The sequence below is a fragment of the Lissotriton vulgaris genome, chromosome 1_1 (assembly GCF_964263255.1).
Source record: "Lissotriton vulgaris chromosome 1_1, aLisVul1.2, whole genome shotgun sequence".
Lineage (NCBI taxonomy): Eukaryota > Metazoa > Chordata > Amphibia > Caudata > Salamandridae > Lissotriton > Lissotriton vulgaris.
In genome coordinates this window covers 446,571,704-446,596,171 of record NC_141685.1, presented here as the reverse complement: position 1 = coordinate 446,596,171, position 24,468 = coordinate 446,571,704, and the positions used below count along the sequence as shown (strand labels likewise).

The 24,468-nt window shown below is 46.7% G+C and overlaps 1 protein-coding gene across 1 annotated transcript in view; it reads right to left on the bottom strand.

Annotated features, from left to right (window-relative positions):
* The window catches only part of USP1 (ubiquitin specific peptidase 1), an 87,291-nt gene extending 72,556 nt beyond the window's left edge, over nucleotides 1-14,735 (bottom strand). Inside the window, exon 1 of the mRNA XM_086953398.1 lies at nucleotides 14,255-14,735. Within this exon, the coding sequence (XP_086809524.1) occupies nucleotides 14,255-14,409 (155 nt within the window). The 5' untranslated portion in view covers nucleotides 14,410-14,735. The remainder of the gene's footprint in view (nucleotides 1-14,254) is intronic.
* Nucleotides 14,736-24,468: the final 9,733 nt, after the last annotated feature.

Below are 24,468 nucleotides of genomic sequence, written 5' to 3'. Positions count from 1 at the left end.
CCTAGGCTCTGATGATGGGGGCGAGTGGAGCCATGTAGACGTTGAAGAGCGTCGGGCTGAGAGAGGAGCCCTGGGGGGACTCAGCAGGTGGTAGGGTCCGAGAGGAAACAGTGAGGGGGGGGGGGGGGGGGGGGGAAGGGGGGGGCGGAGTCTGCCCGCTGCGTTTTGCCAGGGATGAAGGAGCGGATCCAATCCAGTTGAGGGCTTGTCCGGGAGTATGTTTTCAAGCACATACAGAAAGCGCGGGAGTGCATCATTTTATATAATGCTGATGGAGCAAGGATTTGCACGTTAAGCGACTTGCTTGTATCAAGAACCTCAAATAATGTAATAGACTAAATCAACCTGTCTGTCTTACTAATTTTGCACATTTCGACACTACATGATGTGTCCCAGTGAAGCTTGCCTATGTGTTTACTAATTCTAATACGCTTGCCTCTAAAATGGTTGCTGCTACGCAGGAATTTAGTCTGCCCATGCGTCGGTCATACCCATGTGACGTGACGTACTCGCAGTTCTGGTGGGAATTTGTTGCTCATGCGCAAGGCAATTAAGATGGCTGCTTTGTGTTCTCACATACTCTAAGCTTGCATTGCCGCTTTTGCAAAGCAGTTTGTTCTGCACTTACTCATAACGCTATAGTTATTATAAAGTAAGGGATATATTATAGCCATTCATGGTATACAGTGTAATCTTTTATTCTGTGTTTCTAAATTGTTTTTGCTTGCTTTTCATGTATCGTATTCTTTGGGCCTGGGAGGTGCTTACTACTCCCTTTTGGAAGCCCGTATGGTACCAGTCACGTGATGGGGGAAAAGTAAACCATGCAGCAGTGGAACCCAGCCAGCTGGCAGCCACGGCCAAGATGCTCCTGGGAAACTGAACTTTTGAGCCGAAGAAGCTGATCTGTACTAGAATTTGTTACATTTGTAATAACTACTGTGTACCTCATTGTTCCCTGTAAAACATATGCCATGGGAAGCTAGAAGTTAAGGGGTGGGTACGAAAACTGAATATTAAGCCTGAGAAAGTCTCAAATGTATGTATGTGGTGTGATGACAACCTCCTCCTTTGTCCAATCGGAATTGGGGATCATTACACTTGCAACATTTGGGGGGTGGTACACTGAACCGAAAAACAGTATAACTAGCCTAGGTTTAGCTAGAGAAATTGTCCTAATAGCTGACCTGTTACTGACCCAACACACTCTATAGGTGACTGATACAGAGAGCTGCGGAGCACTCTGTCTGAATTTCCACAGACCCACTCGGGGTTGGGAAACCTTAAGTGCTGGCGAAGCACTTTGCTGGGAGGTTCGAAAACCCAATCTGGGTTATTGGCAGATTTCTTGCAGAGAGGGAGTAGCGCAGGCGTTGCAACCGATGCTGCGGGTGTTGGTCGTACCCTTTGGTGAACCCGGTCCTGATCTAAAATTCTGGGGTTATCCTGTCCTGACTGTCCATGAGCTGTACCTGCTCGCCTACTGGCAATCTAAGTCCTTGAGGGTCCTTTCCCGTCTTTCCCAACTGACCCGTGGCCAAGGTTGGTCTTCACTCCATCCTAGGTAAATATAAAGTTTGTGTGGGTGTTTATCGAAACTTGTCTTCCTAACGTCTCGATTAAAACAATTACATATGTTCCTTTTCTCCCCTGTCCTTTATAAATGAAATTTTCATACATGATGATGATTAGATAAAGGTTTTCAAAACTTCCTGAGTCTGTGGTTACTATAAAAGAGTACAAACATTTGCAATTGTATATTGTATTGTATTGTCTACTTATTTTGCAGCTAGCTCCTTGATCCATTGTGATCTTAGGTACCTGTGACGAGGATTGGCAAGTCAGGTACATTGGAATAAATAGCAAGGTATAGGGTTACTGGTAGTAGTGTGTAGGTTACCTGATTAAGACAAAAGTGTAATAAAATATATTATGGGCCCATGTGTGCGTATTTGGTAATAAAATTAGTCGGGTGACCTGCGCGCTCTATCAATGCTCCTTGACTGAACGGACTTTAACGTCGCATTTAAACCGCTCTAGAAGGGGGCAGAGATTTAAAGCGTAGAATTCGTTTGGGTCCGGCGTAACATAAATACCCAGGAATTTGAACGCTGTCGTCGTGGTTCTCAGGGGGCTGCTCACGGGTAAAACAGACGGGGGGCCAACGAGGACATAAAGGATGGACTTGGTCTAATTAGTCTTATAACCCGACACCCTACCAAACTTCTCCCAGAAGTTCAGTAATTCAAGAATAGATTTTTTAGGGGAAGTGAAATATAAAAGGATATCATCCGCGTATAGGAATATACGATCCTCCCATTATTGGTCCAGCAGAGTCCTTTGATAGAGGGTTTCCATCTGATCAAGATCGCAAGGGGTTCCAAGATCAGCGCGAAAAGCAACGGAGACAGTGGGCATCCCTGCCTCGTGCCTCAGCCAAGAGGGAAGTCTCGTGAGATGTGCCCATTGGCGGCGACATGCGCCAAGGGTTTAGTGTATAGCAAGTGAATCCAGGCGCAGAATTTGGGACCGAATCCCATGTGTTGGAGCACTGCAAACAAGTAGGGCCACTCCACTGTATCGAACGCCATAGTAGCGCCGAGTGAGAGGATGACTGCAGGCTCCTTGATATGTGCTGTGCACGCCAGGACCGCGTAGAGCCGACGGAGGTGGAGGGCCGTGCTCCGATGTGGCATGAATCCCGACTGGTCCAGATTTACTAAGGACGAGAGGTGTGGAGTCAGCCGCAACGCCAGCAGTTTGGCAAGAATCTTAGGCTCCGCATTCATGAGAGAAATCGGCCGGTAGGAAGCGCAGTCCGTCTCCGGTCTGCCAGGCTTGTGGATTGCGATAATTGTGGCCAGCCGCTGATCCCTCTACAGCTCCCCTGCCTTGAGGCTGTCAGATAACATGTTTAGGAAGAAGGGAGCCGCTGTTTGCACCGTCCTTTTATACAGTTCAACCAGGAGCCCATTTGGCCCCAGCGCCTTGCCAGACCCCAGTGTATTTCATCAGTGGTAATGTCCGCCTCTAACAGGAGCGCTGCTTCAGGGGAGAGCTTTGGGATCGTTAGATCCTTAATATAGTCATATGCTTCCGCAACCGTATAAGACGTCCGGGGAGCATATATTTGTTCATAATGGTCGACCAGGCTGTTGACTATACCATTAGGGTCAGAGACCGTGGAACCTAAAAGCGATGCCAGTTGTGCAATGACTTTATTCGCTCTTTCTTTTCGGTCTAGCCAGGCTAGCATGTTCCCTGCTTTATCCCCAATCTCGTATATCCTATGATGAGTGGCTTGGATTTTGCTTTGCGCCACTTCCCTTTGGTAAGCCACAACTGCAGTTTGTTTAAGACGAACCGCACGGCGGAGAAGGGTGAGCCTCCTGTTCTGTTATTGCTGCGGCTAGTTCTTCTTCAAGGCTATCTAATTCCGCCCGTTGCCCCCGCTTGTGACCTGCGATTGAAGCCATTGCTTGCCCTCGAAGGACTACTTTATAGGCCTCTCAGAGCGTGCTGGGTGAATCCACAGAGCCAAGGTTTTCCTGGAAAAATTGTTTGGTAGTGTTTGTGAGGGTTGACATGAGAGGTGCCACCTGGAGGAAGCCGGCATGTACCGGGAACATACGTCTTCTGTAAGTCTGGTGATGGGTATATTTTAGCACAGGGGTCTCCAACAGGTCGATCGCGAGCTACCAGTAGCTCGCAGAGACTCTGTGAGTAGCTCGTGCAGCTTGCATTACAATTTAGTAGCCCTTTGGTGTTGTTTGGGCTATTCAGGCTTTTTTTGGCTCCGTTGCCTCCCCTCACCCAAATCAGCTGATCGGATTGGTTTTGAACTTAACTGGGGCGGGGCATAGAGGATGACGTTTCTCTCCTCTCCTTCGTGTACATCTCGTGTCTCTGCTTTTCCCACTTCGGCACCGCACTTTTCTTTGTGCACGAGTGCCAGTATGGAGCAGCAGGCGTGGCAGGGTGAGGCCATTGCAGAGCAGCAGGTGTGTCAAGGACGGTGGTACAAGCAGTATAGAACTGCCCGTACCCACGCCATCTGCCTTTTTTGTGCCTACAGCACAGCCTGCCACCTTTACATTTGACTACTGCAGGAGGTAAGAGAAACAATTTCATTCGGTCCCGCGCACTATTGAAGAAATGGCATACTTAAATATCCAGTTGCATAACTTTCCTGTGGCTCGTAGTTCCCCGTACTTCGGTAAAAATACATGCAGTAGCACACCCCAGCCCTGCCTTAATCCCAAGGCCGGAAATAGAACATTACTCATGCCCTCATCTCCTCTTTAATCTAGCTGCCCCTTCGTGTACTTTCAAACCAGGGAAACGGCTAATGGTGATCTTTGCCCGACCTCCATTAAAACAGTGCACTATCCATTGCACCTATATTGCTAGATAACTGCTAGCATGGGCGGAGCAGGTCGCCTCCGTAGTGCTATGGGTGCCTCAAGATTATTTGTAGATCCAATCTCCAAAGGCACACAGACCCGTCCATCCACTGCATCCGCCATAATTTAGGCTTTTTTTTTGCTCCATTGCCCGCCCTCACCCAAAGCAGCTGCTCAGATTAGTTTGAGCTTGGGTGGGGGTGGGGGTGGGCCAAAGAGGATGGCGCTCCTCTTCTACAGGCACATCTTGTGCCTGCGCCTCCTGCCTTCCCCACCCTGACACAGCGCTTATCATTGTGTGCGAAGAGTGCCAGTACAGAGCAGGTTTGCAGATTGCGTGAGTAGTATTGAATTGGCCAGGCCCACAGCCACCTGCCTTTTTAGCCTACCACCTTATATATCAGAGAATCAGGTAAGGTAAGATGCAGGAGAGGGCAGGGTCATGTTAAACAGCAGCCCCACTGATTATGTGCAGCGTGGGCATGAATGGTGTTTCTATGTGTCTTGTGTGCAGTCCGCCCTCAAGCATTCCATATTTCTCTGCATAAGAGGGATCTCTGTGCAGCAAGCATCATGAAGTCTTGTGTGTTTTTCAAGGCAGGTGGCCCGATTGTCCCAGGCTTTGCTGTGTTATTGCTTCATTGATTTAACAAAGCAAGCATTTTGCGCAGCTTACTTCACAGAGTGGTCACAGCTAGTCATGTGTGCTTCGTTACACTAACAGAGACTTTCAGAATCAGACAGTCTTGGTTTCTGAGCCCACAGCACAATGCATGCTGGAGCTTGTAGTTTCACACTGTCCAATAAAGGTCAGGCTTTGTAAGAGGTAATGTTAATAAAAAAGGAGTGCAAAAAAAGTCAGTTTCACTCTGGATAAGACCTGTTCTGTCAGCAAGCAGCTAATTTCTTGAACAAGTTTATAAATATAAATGGTGGATTTATGATCATATGCGCAACAGCTGGTTTCCACATTCAGCCCCTTACTGTAACTAACTTTTCATTCCATCTCACTAACAACACGGCCAGGAGCAAGCAAAGTATGTCTGTTAGTAATACACACTTTGTATTTGGCCACAATTGTGAAATATTATTATTGAGTGTCTTTGTACGGGGGTGATGCCCTTCTATGGGACCGTACTCGAGAGGCCAGTGGGGTGGGAATGACAACAGGTGATGCAGACCATGCCCTTAGGGCTGGCCTGACAGAACAGTGCCTTGGTTGGTTTTGTGGGTTGATTTTATTGGCTGGTGGGCTGTGCCAATTCTTCTCTGTGTTTTTTGGGCTATTTGCGGCCTGATTTTTTTGGCTGGTGGGCCAAAAAGTCCTAAGTTTCAGTGTTTCTAGGGAACTCAAGTATTTTGTTCAAACCACAGAATGGGTTGTGATGAAATGAGGCTTATAGTCAAGGAAACTGGGCAAAGGGGTTTGCTCGGAAAAATGTGCGAGTTCCTTGGGTTTAGTAGCTCACGACGATTTTCACTGACCAGAAGTAGCTCAGACTACACAAAAGGTTGGAGACCCCTGTTTTAGCAATATTGGAGAGTGGTCCGATATGCCCCTAGGGCGAATAGTTACTTCTTCTATGCCCTGCAAGCCGTCTGTGGATAACAGGAAATAATCAATGCGTGTGAGACAGTTATGGACCCCGGAATAGAAAGTGTAGTGTTTCTCGGTAGGGTGCTTGTACCTCCAGCCCTAGGGCGTCTATCAGACCAAGAAGACGTCGCCCACCCTGTATCTCTGACCGGACTGGGAATCTGTCCAATGTGCCATCAAGTACATCATTAAAGTCACCCCTACCAGAAGTGTCGCTGCTTGCAGTGTAAGCAACAACGCCGTGAGAGCTGAGAGGGCGTGCGTGTGAACGGCAGGCGGAATGTAAACAGAGACAAAATTAAACAACCGCCCTTCCCATTAACACGTTAGTGCCGCGAAGCGGCCCTGATCGTCAACTCACGTCTGCTGTATCACCAGTGGGAAGTTTTTCCTAATAAGAATCCCCGTGCCTCTGGAACCTGAGCAAGTGTCATTTTTTTTTATGCTCACTCACTCTAGAAACCCTGGCATAGTCCATTCATGTTTGCTATGGTTTGTGTTTCTTAATGAGCTGAAAAGAAGTGTTACAACATATAGATGGCTGGGTCACTTCACTGCAGGTTTAAGATGTTTGGCAATGGTTAAGAATGCTATGAAGATGCTCTCTCAGTTCTTTTTTAATAATTTTGCCAGTCACTTTTTGAGGTTTGAGGCTACTTTAGTTCCAAAAGCATTTTGTTAAAGGCTTATATAAAAAAAGCCCACTCTACAGCAGCAGTCTGTGACCAACAGCTGCTACTAGAAAATGAGCACAAGCCATCCAATAACAGAAGAACTTAACAAGCTCTTGACCATTCATTGGCAAAGGGTATACCCAGGGATGGTACCACCCGTTAAGAAGCGCTGTGATTACGTGAAGGGCATACAAACTGAATACGGTCAGCAAAACAAGTTTGCTTTTCAAGTTAGCAATTCTGAACCTCTGAACTCTAATGCGCAGAAACTGAAATCGTCTAGTAGGTAACCCACGAATATAGCACTACACGAAGACATTGAGAGTTTAGATGAGAAGGGAGGTGGGAGGAAATCTCTGGGATGCTCGAAGAATGTAAACTAAGCAGCCATGTACCAAGAGCGCCTGTGACAATGGCATTTAAACAATCACTTTGAAGCCAGAAAAACAGCGTCTAACATTCGATCTCTGTCTGAGAGGATGTGGCGTAACATCCAGAAATGTTGACTTTGGAACTGGGGAACCGGGATGGAGTCTCAGTGCCCCTTAACGATCGGGTTAATTGCCAGGTTTATCAAAATAGCGCTCTAGTTATATCAAGTCTGTCTGTGCCCGTTGTTAGTCTGCTAAATTAAAGTCTCCTGTCTTGCAGATTTTTCAATGATCATTCTCTATCACAAATCTCTGATTTGTGCACCCAACCAGACTCCATAATCATTCATAAAATCCAGTCAATATACTGCCAACCTAGATGAGCCTTTTAAACTCAGTAAAATGTACATTAAGAAAGGACCAGTGATTAGATTGGTAACTGTGGTGATACAATTCACATGAGACCTACTATCTTCATTCAGGCTCAAAGCAAAAAAGTTCTATCAGAGCCCCTTTCGATCAATTAGGAGCTACTTGGCCCACATGTGGGGCTTGGGGATTTTAACTCCTGGTGTCCTGGGGTCTGACCTTCTGTAGGCTCTGAGCAACTGGGCAAGAACCCCTTCAGCACTTGACTCTCAGTGGTAGGGCGAGTTGAATAGGCTTCTAGGGGTGAGAAGGGGGCATAAGACTCAAAACACACTCAGCAACCCCTATAAATGAATGCTCAGCCATATACTTGTTTTTATGAAAAAAGTAGGTTTATAAATGAATGCAAAGTGAAATGAGACATCACAAATAAAATACAGTCTTCATAAGGCCAGCATTCTAGCGCTGTCCGGGTAAGATCCCGAATCTCACTTCCCTGTCAAAGTATTGTAGTTATCCCCATTTGCATGAGGTAACACTCAGCAAGTACAAATGTTAGAAGTTTGACAATGGTTTTAAAAAGTCAAAGTATCTCATCACTGTAGCGACTTCCCCCAAAGGGTTGGCAACTCAGCAATCAGTCTTAGCCACTATTGCTGGAGATGTAGTACAAAAAGTACAGGTGCGCCTCAGCAGCGAGCAGAAGTCTGGATGCTATGGGTGAGGCAGCAGGCATCCATGGAACTCCTCCAGTCATGCGAGAAGTCTTTCCTGAATCCGGCTGTACGTCTGTGGTGCTTATGGTTGCGGGTGGTTCAGGCGATGTTCTGCTTCCATAGAATGCAACCTCCTACACTTCACTATTGCATGCTTCTCCAGGGAGACAGCCCCCACATGGCAAATTGGGGTTGCAAACTGCGGCACACAATGCAACAGCCCCTCCAGGTCACAGCACAGCGAGACAGATCTCTTCGTGTCCTAGTGATGCACGAGGGCAACAGCCCTTATCTACATCACAGCCCCAACTGCCATACAAAGGGGAGACACAGTGGGCATTGCGAACAACGGCTCACCGGGCAATGGCCTTTCCGAGTCACAGCAAAGCACAGGGCAACAGCTCACTTCTGTCACAGTGGAGCACCAGAGGGAATGAATGTAATCTTCACCACCACCCCATCTGGCATTTGGAGGTCGTAAACAGTAGCAGGCTAGGGCACAGCACTGCACAAAATAATGCTATATAAGGGGGGCGGGGGCGCAAGCAGTGGAATGTAGGTTCACAGCAACGCCCCGCTTCTGTCACCATTATGCATCAGGGCTGTTAGACAAAGCGTTTTCTGGTTGCCAGGGACGCATCAAAGCCAGACAGAATCCACTGCTCTAGCTAGAATTAATACCATATATGTGTCCGATAACCTGTGCTCACCCTTAGGTAGCTTGGCACCGAGCAGTCAGGTTTATCCTAAGAGCAGTCAGGTTCATCATAAGAGCTGAGCCAAAGTGTAAAGTATTGGCACAACATCACCCTCGCAACACACTGCATTCGTCACAAAAAGACTCCACACCATGTTATAACATGTCGTATTACACACACGCATACTCTGAAATCATATAGAGATACACATTACATACACTTCACAGTTAAATGCACTTGTCAACTTTCCCACTAGCAAACAGGTCTGTCATAGGTTTTAGACTACGTCTCGTGACCAAGCCCGTGGTCAACTACACCAGCCAATGATACATGTTGCCCCGGCTCGCACCCTGTTGACTAGGCAGCCGGAACCACCTAACACGGAAAGAAACAGTTTCGTCCATCTGGATTAGAACTCCAGGTGCCCAACGGGACCTGTACGAGTGTGGGACCACTACCCACACCCCGTAGACAAAAAGGTTGTGATCCAGGAAGCTGGCGCGCTTCCAATTCTGAAGAAATGTTCTCCCTCAGGCGGAGGTGTGAACTGCTGTAATTCCAGACACTCAGATGCAGGTGCCCACAAGGCACACAAACCAGTCAGGCTGCGTCACAATATTCTATACAACAAAGTACATTGTGGGGTGGGAGAGGGAGCCAGCTGCGATGTCAGGCGCTGTTGTCCTATTGCTCTGGAGGTCAAAGAAAGTCACGGCTCTGGTTCCCCCAACACCCTCGGACACGACAAGCTCTGGAACACAAGCAAGCACAGGTTCTCTTGGTTGCAAGCACTGGTCAATGAGGCTCTACAAGACTCCCCAATCTCCTCACGTCTGCACCTCAGGTGGCTGCTGATCTTTACGACACACTCCTCTGCACAGCATGATGATGGTGTACGTCATGCTGGCACTTGTCCCCATCTAACATCACTTCCACACGTTTCCGTAGCACCCAGTGCAGTACTTACAATCTCATGGAAACAGTGAGATCCTTTGTGTCCCTGGAATCTTGTGGACAGGAGGCCAGCAACGTCCATGCAAAATCCACCAAGTGATAGTCCCTTTTCTTGAGCACGACAAGTCCCAGGCCACCACAAGTCTGCAGATAATCCAGTTGCTGGTCCATCCCTTGTGTCGATGTCCCAGAGTCATACCAGCATAGTATGGTTCCAAATCCAAAAGCATCTCTGGCTGCTGAGGCCAAAGTCCCAGTAGTTATACCCATGATGGCCTTTGAAGATGCAATCAGTTCAAGAGTTTACCTTTGAAATGCATAGGCCCTCTCTAAATGTTGTCCTGTCTGCCATTCTACCCCAGGAGGTTAAGGTTGAATCACTATCTTTAGTGGTGCCACGACCCTGCCCCTCAGATTGCAGGTGTCAATTCCATCCCCACATAGCCATATGAAAAAGTCCCCTCAGTCAGAGGTATGCAGTTTCCCATGAGCCAATAAATGATGGCTTTCAATTAGCAATGCACAGATATAGCTGTCCACCTAACACCCAATGTCAATTGTAGACAGGCTGACAGGCACACAAAGCCATGAGCATCGAAATGCTCACTTTCCCAAAAGTGACATTTGCCCACACGTAATGCTGAATCCTCTCCATGAGTGCAAGAGGATCTGACATTGCAAAATCATCAATACCGTACACGAAACTGCTACTACTCTGCCCATAGAAAATACTGCTCAATAGCCTCTCTCTACATTCCCCCATGCTAATCCAATGCGAGAATCAAGCCCGGTTGTACTGAACACACCACCAGGTGCTATCACGACCCTTACACGTAACACACACACGCACAACCTCTTCCCAACACCTTACCCTGTCACAAGGGGGAACTCAAATATAACAAGAGGGTTGCAGGTCCTTGGCAAATAGCTTTTTAAATGACAGACCAATTAACAGTAACCTGTACACCCAGGCCTCACCAGGGCAAACAGGCGGCATAATCGAAGAGCTACCCCGGTGGAAGCTCAAACAGTGCTGCAGGCCCAGGCAGGAGCATTCGAGATACATGCCCTGGGTAGATGTCCTACCCCTTTACAAGGGGCTACAGCCAACTCGAATCAGCTAATCGTGTGTATGACTAGCATAGCGCTTTGTACTCGATTGACACTGCCATTCAGTGCCAAAGTCCTACGGCTAACATTCAGAGCAGTCCAAAACTAGGAATGAGAAGAAAAAAGTTGAGGGAAAGCACCCTAGAAAGGGCCATTTTCAACAAGGGCGATGCCCTTAATCTTAACCGCAGCCCCACCAGGCATATAGGTGGGGGGAGGGGGACAAAGGCATATGTCCTGATTGGTGTGTCAGTCCTGTCGTGGACTGGAATCTCATACTGTGTGCTTCAGGGATCCACTTGACAGGATCCCTAGAGGACCTCACTCCCTCCAGTCACTCTCCCAGTCACTCTCTTCCTACTCACAGGGTCCTTTGGTTTCGGCAGGAAGGCAGATGCTAGTGCTCCAGGGCAAGTGACCTTGATTCTCCTGGAGAATGTCCCTCATTCAGCCAGGATATTAGCAGTCCTCAGTCCTAGTCAAAACAGCCAGAAGTCTGGCTGAGCTTTTATACATTGATGCACAGCTAGAATTTTAGGATGCTCAAGCCCCCCTTTTTTATAACACATTTTCAGACACAATGTTATTTAGTATTTTAGTCTCTGAAGTTCATATTGTGGGCCTTGCCCATTTTGAAGTGCCAACCCCTCTTTTGTGTCCTTGGTCTATGAAGGAGTCTGCCACAGCAAGAGCAACACTCTTGACAGTCTCAAACACAGGCCAATTTATTGACTAGAAGATCACACCTGGATGCCAGCCTCACAGATGTGTGCCTGTGAAAGTTGCAAAGGCTATCAGCCCTATTCTTCATGGTTTCCTTATCAGCCTCATTTCCTGATATGTGTCCAAGCCCCACTGACCAGTGAAAGTTTCAGAATCAAACAACTCTTTTGAAGTGCACAAGAGAGCCTAGCTTTCCCTTGCTTCAGTGTGTGTCCTACCCAGTTCTCAGGAATGCAGACAATCCATATATTTGTCTGGGATTTCTCCTTCACCTCTACATGGCTTTCCAATGCCCTGGGCTTCGAATATGGGACAGAGGCGTCTATATACTGTCCCACACACAGGCACACATACATTAAAGTAAGCACATGCAATCACCTGCGTGCAGCACAGGCTGACATGCTAACATGATGTAGGCCAAGGACGAGTAAGGTACACAGCAGTAGAACTTTACATGAGTGGGTCAGTAGGCCTGATTTCAGCGACATGGGTAAAAAGGCCCGTTAACTCTACTGATCACTAATGCACACACACAGTATGCTGCCACCAGTGTGCTTGTGCTACTTCACTTTGGGTAAGAGTAACAGCCCATTACCACAACCAAGATAACACGGTGCGCCCCCCTCCCACTCACCCCGGATCTGAACAAGAATACAATCCATTAGACAAGCCTAAGTCATGGTGCACATGCATAATCCATTTTTGCCATGCCCCAAAAAATGAAGATATCGCTGCAGCTGGGGCACTCAAAGCAGAGGTGCACATGCACCATGCAGGAAATCTCTCTGTCCCAACGTTCTTTCAGTAAAACTAAAGCCAACGTCTGAAATGCCATCGTTGCACACTAGGGACACATATGCATTACCTTAGGTGTTGCCAAATTGCACTTTCAGTATAATATACCTTGAGTTAGAATTGCCCTTTTGACGACTTGATGTATGTATGTCATCTGCACCATCTCTTTGTGTGTAACATCAGCAGTTTACTTTGTCACGTACCACACTTTAAACATGAACCCAGTGTATTATAGCATTTTACGAGCTCCCGCCAGTTATTCGCAGTTAATGCTAGTAATCACAGGCGTTTTATATTACACTATTAAGATCACGCACAGTTGCATCAATACACCCTAATCATGGGCAGCAGATTTCCACAATACTCCAGTACTGAACCAAGCACAGCTCTTGTGTGTGTGTATGTGTATATATATATATATATATATATATATACACACACATATATATACACATACATACACACACATATATATATATATATATACACACACATACATACACACATACCGAAAAGTATACAGTTAATAGCCCATAATAAGGGTGCTTTTGAATGTTTTAGTTGTAGCTTTCATATCTTTTAAAGATCACTATTTATAAATTTAACATAGATAATTCTAGTCCACGTGTATAACCCGTCTTATAATCACACGATCACTCTGGAAACATGTGGACTAACTTTAAAATTAAAAAAATACACTTCGATGGCATGGGTCACATCTGAAAGAATGATAACAGTTCACAATACTAAAAAGATCATCTCTAATGACAGACTACATTTAAAAAATCCAAACTATATAACTATCCTAAATCCCCAACTCACCTCACAAATTCAAGTATTTCACTAGATTATCATGTTTTCTAAAGTATACCTTACAGCTTCGAACATTCTACACTCACTAACATCACGAGAGTACCACGTCTGGTGCTGTTGGCGCTACTTTATATTCTCCTCTGTTAGTACATTTGCCAAGCACTTGAGAGTAGATTCCTAGTTACATGTCAAGACATTCTGAAGGCTAAAACACACCAACTGCCTGAACCTAATGACAATATCGCCTTTCCTCCCAAGCTATTTGGTAATTGATTACGACGAGCTACCGATTTATTCTACAATGTAATTCCACCTAAGTGCATTCACAGTATATCCAATTACAGCCACACACCAAGCGCATAGAAATGGCATCAAATTTCAGCTACCTAAGATTTTATTACAACGTCGGAAGCTACTATTAGCCATGCATTAGCCCTTTAATGTCATCTCTCTGTAGCACAACATGTAAAGATCCTACATGCAACTAAGAGCGCTCTCGGTCCATTATATCGAGTCATATTTCTGTACGATCGTGCGATGTATCTGCCGATATATTACTATTGAAATAGCCCGATTCTGATGCGATTTTAATTACGCTTCTGATACAAAGGCCTCTTTCGCCCGCCCCCCCTCCTCCCCAACTTGCATTTTCATCCAGTTTAAAACACTATAGCGGTACTTTCTGTTCTACGATAATTCAATCTGTGCGGTTATGTTCAGAGATCTCACAGTACAACTGAAGGAAGGCTCATCTCTGGCCATCCCCACACGGCACACTCACGAGCCACCAGACCTGGGAAGCAAGTTGTGGTCACAATCAATCGTAGCATTAAGACTCTATGAGTGGCAACTTATCTCTCAAACGTCAGTGTTAGACGGGATGGACTCGTTGAGGAAGGTGATACCACAAAAGTCAAAATGTTAATGGGCTGTAGGATGATGGGGGTGGAGGGAGGGCAATTGACACGAAGGCTGAATCACTTGAAGCCTGATCGATATCTAACAACTTCAAGTGGCGAATGTACACCCACCTGTCGGTCGGCGCCTCCGTCGGCTCTCCCTGTCGCCCTTCGGCGAAATCCAGGGCTCTCTTGGTGTCCTTCTTTTGGAAGAACTTTAGGGAGAGGCGGCTCTTCTTGGCGGGGCTTCCATGCTTGGCATCGTTGGGGGACACCACTCCAGGCATGATGTTTCAAAGGAACACAAACAGATTTCACAAGCCAGATATGAACGATCGGGGGCGGCTCAGAGGCCGCAGGTGGCGGAGCGCAGGCGGGCAGCGCGAACTACCATTTCACGAGCTTGCTCAGTTTCCCGGGGGTGTCAGCATTCGCACAGCTGCCTCTTTTCTTCAGAGAAGGCTTTAACAAACACACAAATTACGAATCCAGAGAGGTTTAACAGAGTTCAATAAACAAGGGTGCTGGAGTTCACTAAATTCGAAGCAGGTCCCAAAACTGTCGCTCTCCTCAGTACCCGCCAATTTCGGTTTCTCGAAAGGGATGTGCAGACATAAAAGAAGGACCAACAGACAGTAACGTTCCAGTCCATTTCCGTATACTTCAGAGCGCACCCAAAAGCTTTAGTAAAATAGTAATATATGAATTCCAAAATTGGATTAATTGAACCGCAATGAAGAACATTTTTATTTGATGCCCACACAAAGTTGAAAATAGTAAATATTTTATTATAGAACTAGCTGACTATTACTCTTTGTAAAACTAACAAATTTAAATTAGAAGTGCTGTGTTTTTAAGAAATTAAAACAACACTTGTATTCTTTTAAATGGAATCACGTCTAAGCGTGTTTCACTTTTGACATCTGATGTACGATGGATAATATGGAAATTCCAACATGGCGATTAGATGCACGCCAAACAATTTGAGACCGAACGGCGTCCCCCTTAGACCTCTTTCGTGGACGATGCGCGAGAATACCGAGTTTGTGATGCAAGGATGATTGGTTTAATCAACAGACTGAACGGGACTAAAGGGAATCCGCAATACCAAAACAGTGCTTTCTATATGTCGAGCAAGTTAGGTTACGTTTGTGTGTGTTTTTTTAAATAAATGAATATGGTACGTATATAAACGACAAATGTTTGCTAATACTAAATATTCAAATTAAAATTAGATATGGGAACTTCAAAGGGCTTTGTCATTTGATGCTTTTTTCTTAAATCGTATAAACTAATACTGAAATAGAAAACCTGTAAAATCAAAATGGCTGCCATCATTACAAACACTGCCCATAGCGCTTTAATTTGCCATCCTTCTGCTGCGAAGTATACGTGCAGACTCAAAAGTGTGCTTGTTTATTGTTAAATCTGAAGCGGCGGTTTACGCCAGGTTCTATTTGTTATGCAAAAACGAATGGAGCAGATCATGCAAGTAAGCGTATTGAAGCTAATTGCCCACTCCCCTCTTGCTAATTTGTTCCAGAGTTGCTGTTGCCCCATGTCTGTCTATGATCAGGATACGATACGCATACTTGCATTTTACAATTGAAATGCAACCAGTAAGCAACACACCGAGTGGCTATTATTTCTTTTTCAAATTCATTGTTTGCATTTCAGAAGTAAAATGCATCACAATTCGTGTTGCCTGACTTAATTGAAAGGGCAGAGGATAAACAAGGGAAAGATTTATCAAAGCTATGTGCCACCACAAATTTACTTAAAGTGATACAAAGCTGCACAAAACCTTGGTAGGGTAATTACTTTCCAAAGCAAAACCTTTTTGGGTGTTGGGAAGTTGCCCTTTTCGTAGCTCACATAGCGCTAGCCACTAACTTGCTCTACATTAAGCTGGTCAATCCAGATCACTGAGAAGCTCCAACTCACTCCTTCTTATTCCTCCGAAAATGAAAAACAAAACCACCCAATACCGATCATTTTCTGGCAACGCTCCCAGGATATGGAACGCTCTCCATGGAATCCTCAGATGCAACCCCTCCTTCTCCTGTTTCAAAAGGGACCTGAAACTCCATCTCCTAAACAAATACTTTCATGACCAACGTCAACCTACCTAGACTACTATATCCGAGTTGTCGCCTCTCTCCCCGGACATTCAAGGATAGTGGGTGACCAGACTATGTAATTCTCACCTTTTTCTTTTTATTGCTCTCTCCCCCTCCGATGCACTGCATATTTCTCTCCCTTGCTGTATTCTTTTTCTTCTTTGGTTTGCTTCCTCACTGCCAGTCTACTATGTAATGTAATGTCCTTCTGCTGTTTACTGTGTGTATGTAAAGAGCTCTGATACCTACGGGTTAAACTAGCGCTATATAAAACTTAAAAAAATAAATAAAAAATTGACTCAAAGGGGCATTCATTCCATTTAGGGTGGCCAACTGGCATGGGCGCAAATTCAGGACGGTGAGAGTAAAATTTCAGGACAAAGGGTCAAAATTCAGGACAAAAATTCAAAACATAAGGTATGCTTTATTTATTTATTTATTTATTTATTGACAATTGTAGAGCGCAGCAAATACCCGTGGGCGTCTCGGCGTAGTTAAGGGATGGATCAGCAACTGGGGTAAAGAAGATATACAAGGCTATTGGTCAAATAACCACGTCTTTAGCTGTTTGCGGAATGTGAACAGGGAGGGACTTGCTCGGATATGTGCAGGAAGGGTGTTCCAGAGTCTAGGGGCGGCAACCAGGAAACGCCTGTCGCCCCAGGTGACTGTTCTAGTGCAAGGCACAGCCAAGAAGTTCTGAATAGAGGAACAAAGAGATCGGGTTGGGACATGATGGAGAAGATTCTGTTTGAGAAAGTGGGGACCTTGATTATTGAGTGACTTGTAAACAATACACAGCGATTTGAATTTGATACGGCTGCGTATCGGGAGCCAATGGAGATCCCTAATGATGTTTGTAACTGGTGCGAACTTGGGGATCCCAGCCAGCATTCGTGCGGCTGCATTTTGGATTGACTGCATCTTATTTGTCACTCGGACTTGGGCATTTAAGAATAGAGCGTTACAATAGTCCAAGGAGGACAGGACTAGTGAGCTGACCAGTGTTTTCCCGGCCGTGTTCGGTAGGAAAGGTAGTATTTTCCTAATCATTCTCAATTTCATATGAGCTGAAGCTGCAGTTTTATTCGCATGTGCCATGCGAATAAGACAGTCACTTTACAGACACATCGGTGGATGTCATGTAATAGTATATAAATAAATAGGCAAAGAACATAAGTACAAGTCATTTCTCCTGCCGTGTCACTTCTCCTGCCCCGTCACCACTCCTTCCCTGTCATTTCCCCTGCCCCATCACTGCTCCTGCCCAGTCACTGCTCCTGCCCATTCACCACTCCTGCCCAGTCACTGCTCCTGCCCGGTCATCTCTAGTGCCCGGTCACCGCTCTTGCTCATGCATAATCACAGCACCTGCCACATCACTCCTCTTGCCCCTTTACTTCTCCTGCCCAGTCACTGCTCCTGCCCCGTTCACTGCTCCTGTCCGTTCACTGCTCTGGCCGGTCATTTCTCCTGCCCGTTACTTTTCCTGCCCCATCACTTCTCTTGCACCATCACTTCTCCTGCCCCATCACTTCAGAATCCTTGCGGTAATGCTGAATCCAGCACCAAGAAGCCCCGCTGTCCGAACTTTTCTTCTTTCCAAATTGTCTCTCGCCGATTGCTTTTATTGGGTTTGTCTCATGCTGTTCTCTTTTTCTTGTCCTCTACTGTGAAGCGCTCTGATACCTTCGGGTCTTGTTAGCGCTATAGAAAACTTCTAAATAAAATAATAAATAATAATAAATAAATAATAAATACTTCTCCTGCCCCGTTTACTGCTCCTGCCCATTCACTGCTCCTGCCCGGTCACCACTCTTGCTCATGCCTAATCATTGCTCCTGTCCCGTCACTTCTCCTGCCCGTCACTTCTCCTTCCCTGTCACCTCTCCTGCCCCGTCACCACTCCTGCCTGGTCACTTCTCCTGCATGTCACTTCTCCTGCCTGGTCACCTCTCCTGTCCTATCACCTCTCCTTTCCTGTCACCTCTCCTGTCCCGCCACTGCTCCTACCCCATCACCTCTCCAGCCCCGTCACCACTCCTGCCTCATCACTTCGCCTTCCCGTCACTTCTCCTGCCCGGTCACCTCTCCTGTCCCATCACCTCTCCTTTCCTATCGCCTCTCCTGTCCCGTCACTGCACCTGCCCTGTCACCTCTCCTGCCCCATCACATCTCCTGCCCCGTCACTTCTCCCGCCCGTCACTTCTGCCCTGTAACTTCTTCTCCTGCCCGTCACTTCTCATGCCCTGTTTACTGCTCCCGTCCGTTCACCGCTCCTGCCCGGTCACCGCTCCTGCTCATACCCAATCACCGCTCCTGCCCTGTCACTTCTCCTGCCCCATCACTTGTTATGTTATTTTTATTTGTACAGCGCACAGCTGCCCCAGCGAAGGGGCGTCCTGGTGCTATGAGAAGGTAAACACAACACAACACCGATAAAAGAGGGGAGAGGAAATAGCCTAAGATTTAATCAAACAAAAAAGTTTTGATGGCACGCCGAAACTGAAGAAGGTCATTGATTGCCCGAATCTCAAAAGGAAAGGAGTTCCACCATTTCGCGGCTAGCACTCGGAAGGAGCGGCCGCCAGTTCTGCTCAACCTGAAACGCGGAACCACCGCCAAATTCTGACCCAAAGATCTCAAGGATCGCAGAGGGACATAAGGTGTTAAAAGATTCGCCTGTATTTGAGGGGACGTACCCTTGAGGATTTTAAATGCAAGGCAAAGGACCTTGAATTTAATCCTCTTATTTAGGGGAAGCCAATGAAGCGAATGCAACGTTTTAGAAACCGAGCACCACCTGGGCAGACCTACCACTACTCTGGCTGCAGCATTTTGCACTCGCTGCAACCGATTAAGTTCAGCCTGATTTATCCCCGCCAAGAGCGAGCTGGCATAGTCCAGCCGGGACAACACTGATGCCTGAACCACCAGCTGTCTGGTGGGGGCATCAAAAAATTTAAGTATAGGCCTAAGTCCTCTAATAGTGCCATAGCATGAGGCCGCCACCCTCTTGGTGTGGCAAGTAAAACTGAGTGTCGGGTCAAGCCAGACCCCAAGATTTTTTATCTCCGATACTGGAAAGGGGGTCATGCCACTTCTCCTGCCTGTCACTTCTACTGCCCTGTTCACGGCTCCCGTCCGTTTACCGCTCCTGCCGGTCACCGCTCCTGCTCATACCTAATCAGCACTCCTGCCCCGTCACTTCTCCTGCCCCATCACTTCTCCTGCCCAGTCACCTCTCCTGTCCCATCACCTCTCCTTTCCTGTCACAGCTCCTGCCCATCATTTTTCCTTTTCCCGTCACTTCTCCTGCCCCGTTCACTGCTCCCATCCATTCACCGCTCCTGTCAGGTCACCGCTCCTGCTCATGCCTAATCACCTGCCCTTCACTTCTCCTGCCTGTCACTTCTCCTGCCTCATCACCTATCATGCCCGTCACCTTGTAGAAGTAGGCCTCAGCAAGGCCTACCAGTGCTAGGAGTTCACCCTTCTCTGTGGAGAAGCGTGGCTCAATAGTTAGAGCGGCAGACCCTGATGTAGAGGTCTGGCCTGGGACCAGGGTTCAATTCCCGCCTCGGCGGCTCTTGGACTCAATTTCCCCGGACCTGATAATTCTCGCCTCGGTGCTTAGTCTAATCATGGGTCCCGCTCTGTGACTCTGGGCAATAGCTTGTTTAATCTCCACAACGGCCCCAGCAGCGCTGTGGATGCCTGGCTTCACCATGGGGGTGCCCAGGAGTGGACATTTCACAGGAAAGCCAGGATGGGTTCCACAGCGGTATGAATACAGAGCTACGAGGCCTCCGGGTAGAAGTGCGCTATATAAATAATCTACATTTACATTCTCTGCACACAAGTCCTCAGACCAATAAATAGAAGTTGGCACGGTAGCTGAAATATCAAGAAAATTGTTTAATAAACCTCATGAGGTTTGGCCGAGCCCTGGGCACCGCCCCCAATCCGACAGACCACGCACGCAACCTGGGCTTCATCCTGGACTCCTCCCTCTCGATGACCAGACAAGTCAACGCCGTCTCCTCTTCATGCTTTCACACCCTCCGCATGCTCCGCAAGATCTTCCGATGGATCCCAATCGAAACCAGGAAGACGGTCACCCAGGCCCTCGTCACCAGCCGGCTGGACTACGGAAACACCCTCTACGCCGGAACCACAGCCAAGCTACAGAAAAGACTACAACGTATCCAGAATGCCTCCGCCCGACTCATCCTGGGCATCCCTCGACGCAGCCACATCTCCGGCCACTTGAGGAACCTGCACTGGCTCCCCGTCAACAAGAGGATCACGTTCAGGCTCCTCACCCACGCACACAAGTCTCTCCACAACCTGGGCCCCAAGTACCTCAACGACCGCCTGACCTTCCACACGCCCACCCGCCAGCTACGGTCCGCTAGCTTCGCTCTCGCCGCCGTACCACGCATCCGAAGAGCCACCGCCGGAGGCAGATCCTTCTCCTACCTGGCGGCCAAGACATGGAACTCCCTCCCCATCCACCTTCGGCTGACCCAGGACCACCTCGCCTTCAGGAGACAACTCAAGACCTGGCTGTTCGAGCAGTAGCGGCCCCCTTCCCCTAAGCGCCTTGAGACCCTTCCGGGTGAGTAGCACGCTATACATGTGTTATGATTGATTGATTGATTGATGAGGTGGAACTACATTCACACAACACCCTTCGGCAGTGTATGAAGTAGCACAAGGAGTAGAAACACTGTAGGTCTTTTATACCCACACAGGAGCTCAAAAGGAGGCGGTACAAGTACACATAGGAAGAGTTACATATATAGATGGTCATACAAAGAATGCACAGTCAACAAAGAAGGAGGGTCAATGAGTTGCTGACTATAGTTAAAACAGCCTGACAGAAACAGACTAGAGCAGGTGCATGGGCAGCTACAGACTCTTCTGAGCATGTGCAGAGTAGCAGGGGCTAAGTATAGCCAGTTCTTGAGCAAAGCACAAGTGCAAGCAACAGCGAAGAAGGAAGGAGCACATGGTCAGTCAAGATGGCTGCCGGAAACAATATGGCTTCAGCTCAATGCTAATAGTGATCTCTGCCAAATTTCCACAGATGACCCTTTTAGCATTAGCTGAAGATATCTGTAATCTAGAAGAGTCTAAGTATACATCATGTACATCAATCTGCATCCTTTCATCAACTTCTTTGTCTAGTACACGTTGGGCATTCATTTTCTTGTTGTTACATCTGGCCGGTATACGGGCAGTCATACAGATGGAACAAAGTATTGGACCACATTGTATACAGAGGCAGCATGTCATTAGAATTGCAAGTAATATACATAAAACTGTTAACAGTTTCCAGCCCCAGGTAACAAACACTGTCCATAGCCAACCAGTCAAAGTCCATGTTCCGGTATCAGGGTGAATCTCAGCAGCAATCTTATGCAATTTAGAAATCGCATCAAAAACTGAAGGGGCATGATCTGGAATGTACACGCAGCAACTACTCCCGATGATACGGCATGCACCACCTCGATCAGCCAGGACTACGTCCAAGACTATACGGTTTTGGAGCGCCACAATCCTTAAAATCTGTAGTTCCTCTGTGATGTTTCCAAGTGCCAAAGCTGTCTGGGTGGTCACAGCCTCTACGACACATGTCAAATGTCTGATTTTCCTACTGTTCAATCCAGCACCAACAAAGAAGAACAGCCCCAAATTAAAATGAACATATTGCTGCAGTGCGGTGTCAGTCTGATCCGCCTTGTCGTGATTTGCAGTCCTCTTAGATCTGTTTTTGAAAATGTAATTAAACAGTTTTGAGTCCTTGTGATATGATGCAGGAGCCAAAAATACAGCTGGCAATAAAAAGGACACAAAGCAAATTCCAGACCATCCAACAGGTAGATAGTAGTATCCTTTTTTCCACATATAAAGTATGTATTATGTGTAGATGAGAAGCTACTATTGTTAATGCCAGTAATGTTCAGAACACTAGTCACACATAAATCTGCTCGGGCTCTAGTAACAGCAATAACAATTGGTCCATTACCCTTAGCAGTTCAAGTATTTGGGTAAACATAATGTGGAGAAGCATTTCCTCGTTGGTACTCCTCCATGTCCCATTTAGTCCCTTTAGCTTGCGGATCGCCTTCCTCATTAGGATAACACGCATTATTAAGATGGTAGTTTAGCCTCCCTACACCAAAATCAGTAACATTATCCACCTCAGAAGCCAATAGAAGTGCAAACCAGCTTGACAAGAACCATTATGAGAGAATGGAAGAGAAATGAAAGGTGTTCCTCCTTTTTTCTGATGCGCTGGCATCATTCCACACACAGTTAGTAATGTTCGTAGCATTGTGCGTGTGGTGCAACATCGGGATGGACGTGTTATTCAAATAAGACTGTCTATGCTTCTGCTCATGATAAGGGAGAGTATAATACTGGTGTTCAATAGGTGCCGGAGTAGTGGCAGTCAGTATTCGTTGAGCAGGAGCCACTTCCTCTACAACCCAAGTTATCACTGCCATAATGATCATAGTGAAAGTAAACCCAAGAATACACATAATCTTCTTGTCGCAAATCTTCACAGCAGTTGATGTCTTCTCCATAGGCATATTTATCTTGCTGTTGAAATAACAGAGCAGATGGAGCTCTAAAATCCTGGGCAGCCGTTGGTTTCTTCATTGAGGGTTAACTACGCAAAAGCTCCCTCCCCCCCTCTTCAGCTCAGTTTCTCACTAACCCAGGACGGTTGCTCAACCAGTCTTTTTCAACAATGCACTTTCTCTCCGGGGTCGCAGCTGATATCGAGCTGTACCGGGGATTGTGTGGTCCGGGAAGTCTTCCTCAGGTTCTTCAGGTGATACGGCTTGGCCTCTCTCTGTATCCAGGATGTCTCGATGGTCGACCAGGGCAGCAGGTTCCACCAAGGTAGGCGGCACCTTTTTGCAGTGGGTGGAATGCACCAAGTTCCTCCTGGTCGTCACTCGGACTGGCACTTCTCGTCGCCAGGAGGACCTGTTCTGGGCCACGTCACCTAGGTTCCAAACTGCTCGATCTCTGGAAGGACCGGATCATCACATGATCGCCGGCCCGTAGTTCGGGCCTTCACCTTTCAACCTGTCAGGAAGAGCTGCTTGAACCTGTTGTTGAATAGAAATCAAGCTATCAGTCAACTGTGATAGGTAGTCACTCATCAAGACACAAGGTACATCATGTGTGGGGCGTGGCTTAGGAATTCCCACATATTCATAGGCCTTCCAAATACCACCTCATACTGTGTAAGGCCAAATCTTGAATGTGGCACTGACCGAAAGGACAACAATGCCAAGGGTAGTGCATCAAGCCATTTCAAAGACGTAGAATCCTGGATTTTGGCTAGCCTAAGCTTGAGGGTAGCATTGTATCGCTCCACTAGCCCTGCTGATTGTGGGTGGGAGGCAGCATGAAACTTCTGCTTACTCCCTAATCCTTTCAGGACATACTCAACAACTAGCCCAAATAAAATGGGGTCCGTTATCACTCCACAAAAGTTTGCAAACACCAAATCTGGGGAAGAATTCTTTTAGAAGCACCTTTGCTGTAGTAAGAGCTGTAATGTCTTTCGTAGGGTATGCCTCTATCCACTTACTGAAGGCACATACCACTACTAGTACATATTTTAGATTATTACAGCATTCAAGCTGGATGTAATCCATTTGAAAAACGTCAAAAGGTGCAGTTGGTGTAGCAAACCCTCCTGTTGTAGTTCATATCCCTTTTCTAAGATTGTACTGGAGACATATCAAGCAGTACTGCACTATTTTAGCTATGCCAGCAGTTTCTGGATGCTCCCAAATTTGCTTAAGTTATTGAGGATGCTCCAACATGTGCTGGCCCATGTCCCATATGTATCATAAGATATAAGTAGGCTGTGGGTAGTCTCCACTTAGTCATGATGTAGGATTCAGGTTAAAAAGTAAGTTGAGGCTGACACAGCATTAAAGTTGTAAAGAAGTTCAGGTTTATTCCAGGAAAGAGAGACACATCCAGATCCCATCCAAGTGCAGGGCAGTAACAGTCTGTGCGTCAAAACATACATTCTAGTAACTGTGGTTACAACATAGATTTCTATGACATCACACTGTGCACTCCACAGCTAAGCCTGAGAGTGAAGGATGCTACACATCTTCCCCCATAATAAAAAAAAAATAAGAGAAACAGAGAAAAGAGAGAAAAAAAATTATATCTTACCCCAAA